The 18,453-nt window shown below is 50.6% G+C and overlaps 1 protein-coding gene across 1 annotated transcript in view; it reads right to left on the bottom strand.

Annotated features, from left to right (window-relative positions):
• LOC138248933 (cystathionine beta-synthase-like) overlaps positions 1–18,453 on the bottom strand; it is a 151,501-nt gene that overhangs the window by 81,059 nt on the left and 51,989 nt on the right. Inside the window, exon 3 of the mRNA XM_069202963.1 lies at positions 14,060–14,166. Coding sequence (XP_069059064.1) covers positions 14,060–14,166 — 107 coding nt within the window. The remainder of the gene's footprint in view (positions 1–14,059; positions 14,167–18,453) is intronic.

The raw sequence follows: 18,453 nt of genomic DNA, 5'->3' as shown, positions 1-18,453 counted from the left end.
CTCATCTGATACACACCTGACCGACTCACCTGCTGCACTTCTGTCCCACTCGCCTGCTGCACACCTGTCCCACTCACCTACTGCACACCCGTGCCACTCATGTGCTTCACACCTGTGTCACTGATCTGCTGCAATCCTGCACCACTCACCTGCTGCACCCAAGTCCCACTCTCTGCTGCGCACCAGTCCCACTCTCTGCTGCATACCTGTCCCACTCATCTGCTGCACACCTGTCACACTCACCTGATGCACTTCTGTCCCACTCACCTGCTGCACACCTGCCCGACTCATCTGCTGCGCACCTGCCCCACTCACCTGCTGCACATCTGTGCCACTCACCTGCTGCACAACCACCCCACTCACCTGCTGCGCACCAGTCCCACTCTCTGCTGCATACCTGTCCCACTCATCTGCTGCACACCTGTCCCACTCACCTGCTGCATACCTGCCTGACTCACCAGCTGCACCCCTGTCCTACACACCTACTGCACACCTGCCCCACTCATCTGCTGCGCACCTGTCCCACTCACCTACTGCACACCTGTGTCACTGATCTGCTGCACACGTGTCCTACTTACCTGCTGCACACCTGCCCCACTCATCTGCTGCGCACCTGTCCCACTCACCTGCTGCATGACTACCCCACTCATCTGCTGCGCACCTGTCCCACTTACCTGCTGCACACCTGTGTCACTGATCTGCTACACACGTGTCCTACTTACCTGCTGCACACCTGCCCCACTCACCTGCTGCACGACTACCTCACTCACATTCTGCAAACCTGTCCCACTCATCTGCTACACACGTGTCCCACTCACCTGCTGCACACCTGCCCCACTCATCTGCTGCGCACCTGTCCCACTCACCTGCTGCACGACTACCCCGCTCACATTCTGCACACCTGCCACACTCACCTGCTGCACACATGCCCCACTCATGTGCTTCACACCTGTCCCACTCACCTGCTGCACACCTGTGTCACTGATCTGCTGCACACCTGCCCCACTCACCTGCTGCACACCAGTCCCACTCTCTGCTGCACACCTGTCCCACTCATCTGCTGCATATCTGTCCCACTCACCTGCAGCACCCCTGTCCCACACACCTGCTGTACACCTGCCCGACTCACGTGCTTCACACCTGTCTCACTTACCTGCTGCACACCTGTCCCACTCGTGTGCTTCACACCTGTCCCACTTACCTGCTGCACACCTGTCCCACTCACGTGCTTCACACCTGTCCCACTCACCTGCTACACACCTGTCCAGGAGAACCTGCATCTAATGCACACCTGTCCCACTGACCTGCTGCACACCTGTGGCACTCACCTGATGCACACCTGCCTGACTCACCTGCTGCACCCATGTCCCGCACACGTGCTGCACACCTGCCCCACTCACCTGTTGCACACCTGTCCCACACACCTACTTCACACATGCCCCACTCATGTGCTTCACACCTGACTCACTCACCTGGTGCACACCTGTGTCACTCATCTGCTGCACACCTTTCCCACTCACCTGCTGCAGACCTGTCTCACTCACCTGCTGCACGCATGTCTAACTCACATGCTGCACACCTGCCCCACTCACCTGCTGCACACATGTCTCACTCACCAGCTGCACACCTGTCACACTCACCTGCTGCACACCTATCTCACTCACCCACTGCACACCTGTGCCACTCACCTGATGCACACCTGTCTCACTCACCTGGTGCACACCTGTGCCACTCACTTGCTCCACATCTGTCACGCTCACCTGTTGCACCCCTGTCTCTCTCACCTGTTGCACATCTGTTCCACTCACCTGCTGCACACCAGTCCCACTCACCTGCTGCACACCTGTCCCACTCACCTGATGCGCACTAGTCCCACACACCTGCTGCATACCTCTCCCACTCATCTGCTGCACACCTGTCCCACTCACCTGCTGCACACTAGTCCCACACACCTGCTGCACATCAGTCCCACTCACCTGCTGCACACCTGCCACACTCACCTGCTGCACACGTGTCCCACACACCTGTTGCACACCTGCCTCACTCACCTGCTGCACACCTGCCCCACACAACTGCCCCACTCACCTGCTTCACACCTGTCCCACTCATATGCTGCACACCTGTCACACTCACTTGCTGCACAAGTGCCCTACTCATCTACTACACACCTGTCCCACACACCTGCTGCAAACCTATCTCACTCACCTGCTGCCAACTTGTCTCACTCACCTGATGCACACATGTACTACTCACCTGCTGCACACCTGTCCCACTCACCTGCTGCACACGTGCACTACTCACCTGCTGCACACCAGTCCCACTTATCTGCTGCACATCTGATCCACTAACCTGCTGAACACTTGTCCCACTCACCTGCTAAACACCTGCCACACTCACCTGCTGCACACCTGTCCCTTCCACCTGCTGCACACCTATCCCACTCATCTGCTGCACACCTGTCCCACTCATCTACTGCACACCTGTCCCACTCACCTGCTCCATACCTGTCTCACTCACCTGCTAAACACCTGTCCCAGAGCACCTGCATCTGATGCACACCTGTCCCACTCACCTGCTAAACACCTGTCCCACTCACCTGCTGCACACCTGTCTCACTCACCTGTTGCACACTTCTCCGACTCACTTGCTGCACACCTGTACCACTCACCTGCTGCACACCAGTCCCACTCACCTGCTGCACACCTGCCCCACTCATCTGCTGCACACTTGTCCCACTCATCTGCTGCACACCTGTCCGACTCACCTGCTGCCCCCCCTAAACCACACACCTGCTGCACACCTGCCTCTCACCTGCTTCACACCTGCCCCACACACCTACTGCACACCTGCCCCATCACCTACTTCACACCTGTCCCACCCACCTGATGCACACCTGTCCCACCCACCTGCTGCACATCTGTGCCACTCACCTGCTGCACACCTGTCCAACTCACCTGCTGCACACCTGTCCCACTCACCTGCTCCACACCTGCCCCACTCACCTGCTGCACACTTGTCCAACTCACCTGCTGCACACCTGTCCCACTCACCTGCTCCACACCTGCCCCACTCTTCTACTGCACACCTGTCCCATTCACCTGCTGCACACCTGTCCCACTCACCCGCTACACACCTGTCCCACTCACCTGCTGCACACTTGTGCCACTCAATTGTTGCACACCTGTCCCACTCAACTGCTGCACACCTATCCCACACACCACGTGCACACCAGTCTAATTCACCTGCTGCACACTTGTCCCACTCATCTGCTGCACACCTGTCCCACTCACCTGCTGCACACCTGTCCCACTCACCTGCTGCACACCTGTCCCACTCACCTGCTGCATACATGCCCCACTCACCTACTGAACACCTGTACCACCCACCTGCTGCACACCTGTCCCACTCACCTGCTGCACACCTGCCCCACTCACCTGATGCAAACCTGTTTTACTCACCTGTGGCACATCTGTCTCACTCACCTGCTGCACACCTGTCCCACTCACCCGCTGCACACCTGTTTCACTCACCCACTATACACCTGTCCCACTCACCTACTGCACACCTCCCCCACTAACCTACTACACACCTGCCCTCACTCACCTGCTGCACACCTGCCAAAATTAGCTGCTGCACTCCTGCTCACTCATCTGCTGCACACCTGTCCCACTCCCCTGTTGTGCACCTGCCCCACTCACCTGCTTCACACCTTCCCCACTCATCTGCTGTACACATGCCACACTCACCTGCTGCACACCTGGGCCACTCAACTGCTGCACACCTGTTCCACTCACTTGCTGCACACCTGTCCCAATCACCTGCTGCATACCTGTCCCACTCATCGCCTGCACACCTGTCTCACTCACCTGCTGCACACCTGTGCCACTCAGTTGTTGCACACCTGTCCCACTCACCCGCTACACACCTGTCCCTCTCACTTGCTGCACACCTGTCCCACTCACCTGCTGCATGCATGTGCCATCCACCTGCTGCACACCTGTGCCACTCACCAGATGCACACCAGCGCCACTCGTCTGCTGCACACCTGTCCCACTCACCTGCTCTGCTAACTGACTGTAGAGAATAAAGTCCTGGCAAGCCAGGGAGAACTGTGGCAAGAGGACTTGTTTAAATATTAATGCCCTGTGTTTGAGAACTGTTTCATTCTGCACAGTTTGACTCTTTCTGATCTGTCCTCTGATTGGCAACTGTGCCATCCTGCCCTGTTCAACTCTTCCTGCCTTGCCCTGTGTTTGAGAACCGTGTGATACTGTCCTGGCCCCTTTGCACCCTCTGTTTGAGAACTGTGCCATCCTACCGTTTGACTCATTCTGACTTGTTCTGTATTAGGGGACCATGCCATGCTGCCCCAGTTCTTTTTGCCCAGCCCTGTGTTTGAGAAGTGTGAAAACCTACCCTGTCTGACTCTTTTGTCCTGTGTTTTTAGGTCTGGCATTACCCAGGACCTTTGGTTTACTAACATTTTATACATCATACAATTATTTACAGGGGCATTCAGACAGTCCTCTTTATCCATTGGTCCGTTATTGTGTCATTCACATTTCTCTTCCGCCTACTACAGCATAGAGCATGGGGCAATGTGTGAGCCTCCCTCAGCCATTGGTTAACTTCACTGTGAGTGACAATATTCTACCTTTAACAAGGAGCACATTCACACACCAAGTAGTTCCCTTAAGTGCCGGGGAATACCATGGCAATGTGGGCTTTATGAGACCAAAAATAATTTTGATTTCAGCCAATGCTTTTGTTAAATTGACGAAGGCCCCACAGCTTTTCCAACAATAACGTTTTGTGAAAACCGTGACAAAACAAAACAAGCATTGATAAACTCAGTTCTATTGGCTTTGCCAATGCTTGTTCTTTGAGGGTGGTCGACAATCTGTGTGCTCATTGAGGGGCACCATGAGATTGTAAACACCTTATCAGCAAAGCACTTGCTCTGCTGCCCAAGGACCTCAGCCCTAGAGGAGCATGGCTAGTGGCCACTCACCAAGCTTTAGGGGGTGACCATAGGTGGCACCTGAGGACTTGTCAGAGGCACAAGCTGCCTGGCCCGTGCCCCTGCATGAGGAGCCCTAGGACTACATAGCTGTGATCCTCGACCCTCTGTCTGTATGTAGGGAGCTGTGGTAGGTGGTGTGAGCCCAGACACGTTAAGTGCACAAGCGGTGTGGATGGTGCCCTTAGGACACAGGGGAAAGAAAGAGGAGGTGTCTGGTATGTGCAGTACAAGAGGTGGCATCTACTCCATGTAATGGAAGAGGGAGGAGCTCCTCCTTGTAATACAAGAAGGGGTATCTCTTCCATATAATACAACAGTAAGCAGTTCCTCCATATAATACATAAGGCAGTATCTCTTCTGTGTAATACAAGAGTATCTGCTCCATGTAATAAAAGAGGGAAGAACTCCTCCATGTAATAGAAGAGGGAGGGTTGCCTCCATGTAATAAAAGAGCGAGTGTCTCCTTCATGTAATACAAGAGGGAGGGCCTCCTCTATATAATGCAAGAGGGATGGTCCTCTCCATATAGTACAAGACAGAGGGACTCCTCAATATAACACAACAAGGAGTGTCTCCTTCATGTAATACAAGGGGGACTGTCTCCTCTATATAATACAGGAGGGAGTGTCTCCTTCATGTAATTCAAGGAGGAGTGTCGTCTTCATGTAATAGAAGAGGGAGTGTCTCCTTCATGTAATACAAGGGGGAGTGTCTCCTTCATGTAATACAAGAGGGAGTGTCTCCTTCATGCAATACAAGAGGGAGGGTCTCCTTCATGTAATACAAGAGGGAGTGTCTCCTTCATGTAATAGAAGAGGGAGTGTTTCCTTCATGTAATATAAGATATAGGGTCTCCTTCATGTACTACAAGAAGGAAGAGCTCCTCCATATAATACAAGAGGGAGTGTCTCCTTCAAGTAATAGAAGAGGGAGTGTCTCCTTCACGTAATACAAGCGGGAGTGTCGCTTTCATGTAATACAAGAGGGAGTGTCTCCTACGTGTAATGGAAAAGGGAGGGTCTCTTCTATATAATACAAGCGGGAGTGTTGCTTTCATGTAATACAAGATGGAGTGTCTCGTCCATATAATAGAAGAGGGAGGGTCTCTTCTATATAATACAAGAGGGAGTATTTCCTTCATGTAATACAAGAGGGAGTGTCTCCTTCAAGTAATACAACAGGGAGTGTCTCCTTCACGTAATACAAGAGGGAGTGCCTCCTTCAAGTAATACAAGAGGGAGTTTCTCCTTCACGTAATACAAGAGAGACTGTCTCCTTCATGTAATACAAGAGGGAGTGTTGCTTTCATGTAATACAAGAGGGAGTGTTGCTTTCATGTAATACAAGAGGGAGTGTCTACTCCATATAATAGAAGAGGGAGGGTCTCTTCTATATAATACAAGTTGGAGTGTCTCCTTCCTGTAATACAAGAGGGAGGGTCTCCTTCATGTAATACAAGAGGGAGGGTCTCCTTCATGTAATAATGTCTACTGTAGGACGCTGGCCCTCTATGTAATGTGCAAAACCAGGCACACTGTGCAGGGGGTCTGGGCAACAACACTTTGGTTTACGGAGGTAAAAACGAGGCCACCTAATGCTCTAATTTTTATGGTAGTTTGGTCGAGTAATGTGACTAATCTTGGAGAAGCACAAATCATTTCTTGTACTCACAGTGTCAATAAAGCAAGACACACACTCAAAAGAATAACTCTAAACCAATTCACAAAAATACTTCGGATTTTTATACAATTTGTAAGACCAAGATCATGAAATTTGGATGAGTACTTTTTAAGTTATAAATTAAAAATAAATTAGCAAAAATTGGGCCTGATTACGAGTGTGGTGATCCTCGGACAGCCACACTCGCGGTGGCTGTCAAACCGCCAAGGTTGTGGGGGTCTGACTGCCACATTACGGAGTTGGCGGGAAGCTCCGTCTACGCCAGGATCTCCGATGGGTTGATGGTGGCGGAGGTTGGAATCAGCCAGGGGAGCACTGAAGTCAGCACCGCTCTGCTGATTACGACCTGGTTTTCCACCAGCCTTTTCATGGCTGTTTCACCGCCATGAAAAGGCGGCAGAGAAGAAGTGCAGGGGGCCTCAGGGGGGAAGGGGCAGTGCAGGGCTCGCCCTGCCCAGCACTCTCGCAATACTCACTGTCTGCTGTGCAGACAGTGAGCATTGCGAGGGTGTTGGTGCACCCGGTGGGCGGCAGCAGAGCCGGCGACAATGCTTCAGACACTTTCCCGCCGGGCTGATGGGCGGAAACCTTGGTTTCCACCCATCAGCCCAGCGGGAAAGTCATAATGGGCCCAGTGGAGAGGTAGCCAGCATGGCTGCAGCCTCCCCGTCAGAAGTTCGGTGGAGGAGTTATCCCATCCGCCGAACTCATTATCAGGCCCATAGTCTTTTTGTGCGTAATTACGCACCTCAGACATCAATGGAGAAATACTTAAAAAATGCATATAAAATCAGGCAATGCATTTACCAATGTCTCCTTTTGCAAGTATGTTGAAGTCGACAGTGGGCATAATGGGTGAGCTGGACAAGTTTGCGCTTCTCCAAGTTTTGGCGAGAGCACCTGCAGAAAGTCAGTGCCAGACCACTGCGGGAGACAACTTGGAAAAGCACTGCACAAGTGAACTTAAAGGTAAGTCCAGCAGGTCCCCTTGGATGTTGAGGTCGCAAGGGGTGGAGGACCCTACAGGCACAGCTGGTTCTTCAGTGCAGGGCACAGGGCAGCTGGGAGCAGAGTGAATCGGTGAGCTAGGAGCTGTGCGTAAAGGTGCCCTTGGAAGCCAGAGGTTGGTCACTTGGAGGGTAGCTTGCAGGTCAGCAGAGGCACTCTGGTGGGAGGGCCTGGTAGTTTCTGAAGTCCCTCGACTGGGGCTTTCTCCTGGTCCCTTTGGGTGTCCGCATTAGGTGACCACTACCTGGGCCAATGTTGCGGTTCGGCCGCAGGAGGGCACAATGCCACCATATCATGGCACCCTTGCAGGGTTTGTCCTCACGTTCTGTTGGGTAGAGTTTGGACTGGCTGCAATGTCCGGTTCCATGGTCAGCAGCCGGTCAGTGAAGTGGACTTCACTGGGTCTTTGGTTTTTGTTGCAATAGAGTGGTGCCTTCACTCTGGAGGGAGATCTTGGGCAATTTTCAAAGTCTTGAGGGCCTCTGCGGGTTCGTAGAGTTCATCCAGTATCCAAACAACACCTCGGCGGTGACTGTCAAGTCCTAGGTGCAGCAGGCAGGGTTTGGCACCTTTTTCTTGGTGTACCGGGACTTCAGTTCTCAAGCCTTGGGTCTTTTTTGTTGCTGGTCTTCTTTTGTCCTTGGAATCTGATTCTCTGGTCAAGGGATGACCACTAAATACAGTATTTACTGGGTGTGTAGGGGAGTACCAAGTAGTAACCAATGGGTCACCTGCCTTAGGGTGGCTTCACCCACTAAGTGACCATTTCCTGTGGGCAGAGGTCACTTCCCTACACCTGATTGGCCATTTTCCTTCCATGCTTGATGGTAGAAAATGAAATTTACGGATCACCTCGCCTGCAACACTTTAGGGTTGTTGCAAGCTGGGGCTGACTACTACTCCTGTCCTTTGTGTGTTTTCCCACCGCTGCTCCTGCAAAATGGGGGAGTTTGCAAAGGGGGTCAGCCATCTGCTTATAGCAGCAGGCATGAGGGTCGTGCTTTATGGGAGGTAAGCCCTTTGAAGCTCACTAGCAGGGCAATGCACATTCCTTAGGGAGGGAGTGTTTACACCTCCACCAAGAAAGGGCTTTGTTCTGGGACCCAGAGAGCAGGATGTATCACCCCAGGGTTCCAGAATCTTGTCTGGTGGTGGCAGGTTGGATGTGACTGGCCAGCAACCATGCCAGGGTAGTTAGCTTTTTCAGGGGACACCTCTAAGGTGATCTCTGGGAACATTTTAGAACAAATCCAATGCTGGTACCAGATTGGATTTATCATTATGAGTTGTTTGATACCAAACAACCCAGGGTTCAGAGTAGCCGTCATGTAGCTGGGAAGCTCATATTTACCAGTGTCCAGCATTGGTACTAAAATGTCTGCTCTGTTCACTTACTATGTCCCAGGTTTGGCAAGGACACAGTGGGGGCATATTGCTCATGCATCTATACCCACACATACAGTATAGTGCAACCTCCTTTAGGGCTGGAAGGCCTGCCAGAGGGGTGACTTACCTACAGTGCATGCAGTGTATTGTGGACGCGGCACACAGGCTGTGTCAACACAACAGACGTGGAGGAAAAAAAGAGAAACCTGTCAAACACAACCTCTTTGGTTGTGATCCCATCAGTCTCCTCTAGGGTAATTCATGAAGACCGTCTGATTGGAAGCTATGTTGGGGACTCTTCCTTATGGAATAGGTGGTCTCACACAGAGTAGTGTCATGCTTCAGGACAATGCCACCCGGGCGGACTCACCCTCATGGTCAAATACACCCAGAGGGAGTTCTTAGATAAAGTTATTCTGGATAATACAGGGATCCAGTCATCTTTTAAAAGTACCCAACAGATAACCAGTGTTGATTACACCTTTAATAGCGGTGTCTGTTGGTAAGGATAAAAACAAAATTGGACGGTTTTTATTAGTAGAATGACTCACTCCGTCAAAACAATCATTTAGGCCAATATGTTTCTGCCCTCATGCTGAGCCATAACTGGTCAGGGGCATTCTTCAGGGCCAGAGATCCCTATCTGTACATGAGGTGTATCCTATTCTATCCTACTACTGAGAAAATTTAACTCACATCCAAATTGTTCTTGAAAGGTTGAGGTTACCTGAACATAATGGGAGACAGAATACATTAAAGCTGCTGCTTCATAGGAATTGCTCTATTTTTAGCATGCTGATTACTGATTACGTAAACACGTCTAGTGATAAACACAGCAACCCACTGCAAACAAAGGTGCCAAATTGCAGCCACAAACGATATCACAAAGCATGCAGGTCTTCATGCTTGCGGCTGTGGTGCCTGTCGTTGTTGCTCATTATATCCACAAACGATATCACAAAGCATGCAGGTCTTCATGCTTGCGGCTGTGGTGCCTGTCGTTGCTCATTATATCCACAAACGATATCACAAAGCATGCAGGTCTTCATGCTTGCGGCTGTGGTGCCTGTCGTTGTTGCTCATTATATCCACAAACGATATCACAAAGCATGCAGGTCTTCATGCTTGCGGCTGTGGTGCCTGTCGTTGTTGCTCATTATATCCACAAACGATATCACAAAGCATGCAGGTCTTCATGCTTGCGGCTGTGGTGCCTGTCGTTGTTGCTCATTATATCCACAAACGATATCACAAAGCATGCAGGTCTTCATGCTTGCGGCTGTGTGCCTGTCGTTGTTGCTCATTATATCCACTCAACCTCATAGTTCATGGAGATGCTCTTGCTCTTACCCTAAACGTTAAGGGCTGGCGGCCCCTGGTCTGGGGTGGGAATGATGCCCCTTATAGTCAGACACTGCGGGAAGAAGAACAATTACTTCAGAGGTGATCCTTGGTATTTAACACCTCCACTCTGTCTCCTGTCAAGCCCAGGAGTGAACCATCAGCTCAATGCTTGATTGTGTGAATAGAGAAACGCACAAGCTATTTAGTCTACCTATACTGGTGGGATACGTTCTGGGCTGAATCGGGTATTTGGCCATCCATCCCTCCGTTGGCTCTTAGGAGATATGTCTTGTATTCTACAGCACATTTGTGAGAAAGTAGCCTCTTTCTAGCATGGTTACCCCCATTTGTGGCCTGGTTGTCAGTGTGTTTTAATTGTGTCACTGGGATCCTGCTAGTCAGAACTCCAGTGCTTATGCTCTCTCTGGTTCCAAATTTGTACTTACATACTGGTAACCCGGTATTCCACTCCAAGTTGGTATACTGGACCCCCTTTATAAGTCCCTAGCCTAGTGTATGGTACCTAGGTACCCAGGGCATTGGGGTTCCAGGAGATCCTTATTGGCTACAGTATTTTGTTTGCCATCCATAAGGAGCTCACACAAACACTTCTTCAGGACTGCCATTGCAGCCTGAGTGAATTAGTGTAAGCACTATTTCACAGCCATTCTCACTGCACCAGGTCACTTCTAAGTCACCGATATGTCTTACCTTCGGACCCTGAAAGCCAGGTGCAGAGTACCTATGTGTGAGGGCACCCCTGCACTAGCAAAGGTTTCCCCACATCATCCAGGCCCATTTTCCCGGACTTCGTGAGTGCTGGGACGCCATTATAAGTGTGCACTATATATAGGTCAATACCTATACATAGCTTCACAGTAGTAACTCTGAATATGGCCATGTGAGGTGTCTAACAACTGGAAATTGTACCCCAATACTGATTCCAATATTGGTGGTCCAATTCCATGCACCCTGGGGGCTCCACTATTGGACCCTCAGTACTGCCATACCAGTTTTCTGAGGTTTTTACTGCAGCTCCAGCTGCTGCCACCTCACAGGCAGGCTTCTGCCTTCCTGGGGCTTGAGCAGCTCAATTCCAGGAAGGCAGAACAATGCATTTTCTTCAGGAGAGGGATGTTACACTCTCTACCTTTGGAAATAGATGTTACAGGCATGGGAGGGGTATCCTCCCAGAGCCTCAGGAAATGCTTTGAAGGGCACAGATTGTGCCCTCCTTGCATAATTCAGTCTACACTGCTTCAGGGACCCCCAATCCCTGCTCTGACGTGAAACTGGACAAAGGAAAGAGGAGTGACCACTCCCCTGTCCATCACCAGCCCAGGGTGGTGCCCAGAGCTCCTCCAGAGTGTCCCTGGGTTCTGCCATCTTGTTTTCAGGATGGTCAGGGAACTCTGGGGGCATCTGAGTGGCCAGTGCCAGCAGGTGACGTCAGAGACCCCTTCCTGATAGGTGCTTACCTGGTTAGGTGACCAATCCCCCTCTCAGGGCTATTTAGGGTCTCTCCTCTGGGTGTTTCCTCAGATTTGGATTGCAACACTCCAGCAAGAATCCTCTGTATCCTTTACTTCATATTTTACTAACGGATCGACTACTAACTTCTCCAGGAACGCTACAAAACTGCAACAAAGAAGCAAAGACGACTTCTGCGACCTTGTAACTTCAGGTCCTGCCAGCAACTGCAACAGTTTCTAGGTGGTGCATGCTGCGAGGACTGCCTGTCTTCATCCTGCACCAGAAGAACCGAAGGAATCTCCTGTGGAGTAACGGAGTCACTTCCCTGCTTCAGCAGCACCTCTCTGCAGCGATGACCGGCACTCTGGGTCCCCTCTCCCGATGACAAGCATAGATCCTGGAACACAGGTGGTGGACTAAAGAAACCCTGACTGTCCAAAGGTCCAGCTGTCCAAATTTGGTGGAGGTAAGAGCTTGCCTCCTTGTGCCAGACAGTACCCTGTACACTGCATGTTTTGCGGTTTGTAGGGATTCTGTGCGCTTTTCCAAGAATTCCTTTGTGCACGGCCTAGTCCAGGTCCCCAGCACTCTAACCTGTGATGCTCAACTCTCTGAGTTGTTCTCCAGCGGTGTGAGATCCCTTTGAGTAGTGCTGCAATGACCACCATTTGCAACTCCTTTGTCCCCGTGCTGTGGGACTCTGGTGCATGCTCCCAGGTCTTGTGAGGGCTCTGTGAGTTGCTGAGAGCCCTCTCAGCCTCCCCCTCCTGGGTAGAGTAGACCTGGTCCTTCCTGAGCCTGGACAGCACCATTTTCTACAAAACGCAAGTTTTTCATTTACCAAGGCTTGCTTATGGAATCCAGTGATGAAACCCAGACTGCATTTATCCATCCGGCGTGGGACATCTTCTGCATCAGCCAGGAACCTGCATCTATCTTCTTTGGTGCAATACTGACTTTGTCTTCTCACCGGTGGTTCTTCTTTTGCACCTTCATCCATGGGCTCTTGTTCTCCCTGGACTCTTCAGTGCTACTTGGACCTGGTCTCCTTCTTCCACAGGTCTTCAGGTCCAGGAATCCATTGTTGGTGTCTTGCAGTCTCTTCTGGTTCTTGCACTGTCTTCTATCACGACTTCTAGTGTGTTTTAGGAAACTTGCTGTTTTTTACTCCTGCTTTCCTGGGGTCTGGGGTGGTTCTATTACTTACCTTTGGTGTTTTCTTACACTCCCAGTGCCCCTCTACACACTACACACGCCTAGGTGGGAAACATAATTTTGCATTCCACTAGTTTAGTATATGGTCTGTGTGCCCCCTATGCCCGTTGCAATCTATGGCGATTTTCACTATTTTCACTATTTTCTGACTGTTTACTTACCTGTTTTTGGTTACTAGTGTATATATTGTGTAATTTACTTACCTCCTAAGGGAGTACAGTCTCCAAATTATTTTTGGTCTTGTGTCACTAAAATGAAGTACCTTTATTTTTGGTAACACCAAGTATTGTCTTTCATATGTGTGAGTGCTGTGTGACTACAGTGGTATTGCATAAGCTTTGCATGTCTCCTAGTTCAGCCTTGGCTGCTCTGCCTACAGCTACCCCTAGACAGCCTGGCTTCTAGACACTGACTGCATTTCACTAATAAGGGATAACTGGACCTGGTTTAAGGTGTAAGAACCTGTGGTACCCACTACAAACCAGGCCAGCCTCTTACAGGCCTTAACACCATCCTTGGTATTAAAGCCCCAAGTTTTTCTTTTTCTGCAGTTTTATTTTTTTATATTGTGAACTCAACCCAAAGGTTACTTTACATGAGCAGCAGTTGCTTTACACAAGAACAGATTCATTTCTTGGTAGCACAGGGAGATTAAGTGATTTTTCCGGAATCACAGGATGTTGAGCCGATGTCGAGACTTGAACCTGGTTCCCCAGTTCCAGAGTGGGCAGCTCTGGCCTCTTGCACCACACCCGCTTCCCTGGGACCACATAGCCCATCCCCTCCCTGTCACAGTGCTTCTTCCCTCCATCCCACGTCACTCTCCCACCCCATCACAGTGCCCTATTACAGCTCCCCTCTCCTCCCCACTAATGAGTGGTATTAAAGCCCCCGGTTACACTGGACCCATAGTGCCCCCCCCATACTCACAGAGTTCACACTGGAGGCCGAAGGCCTTCTCAATCTTGGTCACTCGGACCAGGGGGGTTTCCCCCACCAGAGAGAGAATACTTGAGGAAATCTTCAGTTCCTTTGACCTAGAAGAAAAAGCACATTAAATCAGATCATGCTTCAGATGGACTAGGCTGTGATGGGGGCACTGAACAACAACACCCCCCAAACACACACACACCCCAGGAACCATCTAGGGCCCATAGTCCCACAAACCCTCTTTACCTCCAAACACATTGTGCAGGATGGCCACCTTTCTCAATGGTCATTTGTTTCAGCCTTGCTATGCAGAAGGGTCAAGTGCTTGTCAGTGAAAAGAAATTGAGTACAATTCATAGTATTCTTTAGTAATATAGCAACCCTAAGAGGGTGCCAATTTCCAATTCAGTTCATTAGTAGCCCTTGAAGACCCCTCTTGTAAGACAACCTCTTGAATATCCTCCCCTCCTTGTAGGAAACTGGCTCTCTATGTAGTGTGCAAAGCTAGGCACACTGTGCAGGGAGTCCAGGCAACCACACATTGGTTTACAGGGGTACAAACTAGACCACCCAATGCTCTAATTTTTATGGTAGCTTTGTCAAGCAGTTAGGCCAATCCTGGATAAGTGCAAATCATTTGTTGTAATCACAGCATCCACCTTGCAACTCACACACTCAAAAGAATAACTTGAGACCAATTTATAAAAATACTTCAGATTTTTATATACATTTGAAGACCAAGATCATTACATATCTGAATTTTTGAAGTTTAATACAAATAGTTTTTACGTATAAGTACGCACCATGATCAATGGAGGATCACCTTTAAAAATACATATAAAATCGTACAATTAGTTTACCAAGTCCTTCTGTTGCAGGTTGGTCGATGTCATTAGTGGACACACTGGACCACCTGAAGGAGTTGTGGCGGCTCCCGGTTTCGGCAGGAGCAGCGGGAGAAAGTCTCTGGAGCACTGCGAGGGACCACTTAGAAAAGCACTGCATGGGTATGTTTAAAGACAAATCCTTGGGGTTCCCTTGGAGTGTCGAGATCGCAACAGGTGGGGGACCCTTAGGACACAGCTGGTTCTTCAGTGCAGGGCACAGGGAAGCCAGGTGCAGAGCAAATCGGTGAGCCAGAAGCTGTGCGCAAAAATATCCCTTGGAGAAGGAGGTAGGTCAGTTCAAGGGTCACTTACAGGACAACGGGCCACTCTGGAAGGAGGTCCAGGTTGCTTCTGAAGTCCCTTGACTTGGGCATCCTTCTGGTCCTGTTGCAGCCCCAGACAGGCTGTTTTTCTTGATGTCTGACGTGGACTGACCAATACCCCTGGTATTGGCACGGGTTAGCTGCTGGAGGTTGCAGTGCCACCAAACTTGGCAGGTTTGTCCTCATAATCATCAGGATGAAGTTTGGTCCAGCTGCAGTGTCCGGCTCAGGAGTTAGTGGCTGGTCAGTAAGGTGACCCTCACTGGCTTGCTGGTTCTTCTTTGGTCTTGGAGTGGTACCTCCACTCTGGAGTGTGTTCTCTCGTGTTTTTCAAAGCCTGGAGGTCCTCTGGGGTTTTTGTAGAGTTGTGCAGTAGTCCATCTGCTCCTCAGCACGATTGTCGGGTCCTGGGTGCAGCAGGCAGGGTTTGGCGCCTTTCCTTTGATGCAGCAGGTCCACAGCTCTCGTGCATCGGTTCTTCTCTGTCCTGGTCTTCTTTTTGTCCATTGAATCTGAGTTCTTGATCTAGGGATGCCCAATAAATACTGTATTTAGGGGGCGTTTTAGGGGAAACCTGGTAGTGACGAATGGCTCATCTACCTTAGGGTGACTACACCCACTAAGTGACCACTTCCGGAGGCAGAGGCCACATCCCTGTCCCTGATTGGCTGTTTTCCTTCTATCCAAGATGGATCAAATTGAAATAGAGAGTTCACCTCGCAGGCAACACCTTAGCGGTGGTACATGTTAGGTAGGGCCACTCCCCTAGGCTAAGTTTTAATCTCCCACCGTTGCTCTCACCAAAAGTGGGGGTTTGCATCAGGGTGGCCATCTGCTGCTAGCAGCAGGCCTGGAGGGTGGGTCTCAAAGGTGGTAGGCCCTTTGAAGCTCGCCACCAGGACCGTGCACATTCCTGAGGGAGGGGGTGTTAGCACCTCCACCCAGGAAGGGCTTTGTCTGCAACCCGGAGAGAGGTATCTCTCACCCCAAGGTTGTAGACTTGTTGTCTGGAAGTGGCAGGCTGGTTAGAACCACTCAGCAACTATGCCAGAGTAGTTAGCTTTTGTGGGGGCACCTCTAAGGTGACCCCTGGGTACATATTATAATGTATCCAGCCCTGGTACCAAGTTGGATTTATCATTCTGAGTTGTTCGATACCAAACAGCCCAGGGTTCAGAGTGGCCATCATGTAGCTGTGAAACTCATGTTGACCAGTGTCCAGCACATGTTTTAAAATGGCTGCTCTGTTCACTCACTATGTCCAATAATTGGCAAGGACAGAGTGGTGGCATATTGCTCATGCAGCTATGGCTTCACATACAGTATAGTGCACCCTGCCTTAGGGCTGAAAGGCCTGCTAGAGGGGTGACTTACCCATAGTGTATGCAGTGTTTAGTGGTCAGAACACACAGCAGTGTGCCCTGTCTGGCTTCCATTTTAGGTTTTAATCAGAGCACTCAGGCCCATATTTATACTTTTTGACTCAAAACTGCGCAAACGCAGTTTTGCGTCAAAAAGTATAGCGCCGGCTTGTGTGAATCCAGGGCGCCAGCCAGGTGCCAAATTTATGGAATCCCACAAGCCGTGGTGTAGTGTAGGAAGTTGGCTCTGTATGCACTATTTCAAAGTAAGGAATAGTATGCACAGAGTCCAAGGGTTCCCCTTAGAGGTAAGATAGTGGCAAAAAGAGATAATACTAATGCTCTATTTTGTGGTAGTGTGGTCGAGCAGTAGGCTTATCAAAGGAGTAGTGTTAAGCATTTGTTGTACATACACACAGGCAATAAATGAGGAACACACACTCAGAGACAAATCCAGGCCAATAGGTTTTATTATAGAAAAATATATTTTCTTAGTTTATTTTAAGAACCACAGGTTCAAATTCTACATGTAATATCTCATTTGAAAGGTATTGCAGGTAAGTACTTTAGGAACTTTGAATAATTACAATAGCATATATACTTTTTACATAAAACACAATAAGCTGTTTTAAAAGTGGACACAGTGCAATTTTCACAGTTCCTGGGGGAGGTAAAGTAATGTTAGTTCTTGCAGGTAAGTAAACCACCTACGGGGTTCAAATTGGGGTCCAAGGTAGCCCACCGTTGGGGGTTCAGAGCAACCCCAAAGTTACCACACCAGCAGCTCAGGGCCGGTCAGGTGCAGAGTTCAAAGTGGTGCCCAAAACGCATAGGCTTCAATGGAGAGAAGGGGGTGCCCCGGTTCCAGTCTGCCAGCAGGTAAGTACCCGCGTCTTCGGAGGGCAGACCAGGGGGGTTTTGTAGGGCACCGGGGGGGACACAAGCGCACACAAAAAGTACACCCTCAGCAGCACTGGGGCGGCCGGGTGCAGTGTGCAAACAAGCGTCGGGTTCGCAATGTAAATCAATGGGAGACCAAGGGGTCTCTCAGCGGTGCAGGCAGGCAAGGGGGGTGCTCCTCGGGGTAGCCACCACCTGGGCAAGGGAGAGGGCCTCCTGGGGGTCACTCCTGCACTGAAGTTCCGATCCTTCAGGTGCTGGGGGCTGCGGGTGCAGGGTCTTTTCCAGCCATCGGGATTTTAGAGTCAGGCAGTCGCGGTCAGGGGGAGCCTTGGGATTCCCTCTGCAGGCGTCGCTGTGGGGGCTCAGGGGGGACAACTTTGGTTACTCACAGTCTCGGAGTCGCCGGAGGGCCCTCCCTGAGGTGTTGTTTCTCCACCAGTCGAGTCGTGGTCGCCGGGTGCAGTGTTGCAAGTCTCACGCTTCTTGCGGGGATTGCAGGGGTCTTTAAATCTGCTCCTCTGGATACAAAGTTGCAGTCTTTGTTGAACAGGGCCACTGTTCTCGGGAGTTTCTTGGTCTCTTGGAAGCAGGGCAGTCCTCTGAGGATTCAGAGGTCGCTGGTCCTGGAGAAAGCGTCGCTGGAGCAGGTTTCTTTAGAAGGCAGGAGACAGGCCGGTAGGGCTGGGGCCAAAGCAGTTGGTGTCTTCTTTCTTCTTCTGCAGGGGTTTTCAGCTCAGCAGTCTTCTTCTTCGGTAAGTTGCAGGAATCTAAATTCTTAGGTTCAGGGAAGCCCTTAAATACTAAATTTAAGGGCGTGTTTAGGTCTGGGGGGTTAGTAGCCAATGGCTACTAGCCCTGAGGGTGGGTACACCCTCTTTGTGCCACCTCCCAAGGGGAGGGGGTCACATTCCTATCCCTAT

The sequence above is a fragment of the Pleurodeles waltl genome, chromosome 8 (assembly GCF_031143425.1).
Source record: "Pleurodeles waltl isolate 20211129_DDA chromosome 8, aPleWal1.hap1.20221129, whole genome shotgun sequence".
Lineage (NCBI taxonomy): Eukaryota > Metazoa > Chordata > Amphibia > Caudata > Salamandridae > Pleurodeles > Pleurodeles waltl.
Note: the sequence above shows the minus strand (reverse complement) of the source record. Positions and strands in the feature narration are given on the sequence as shown.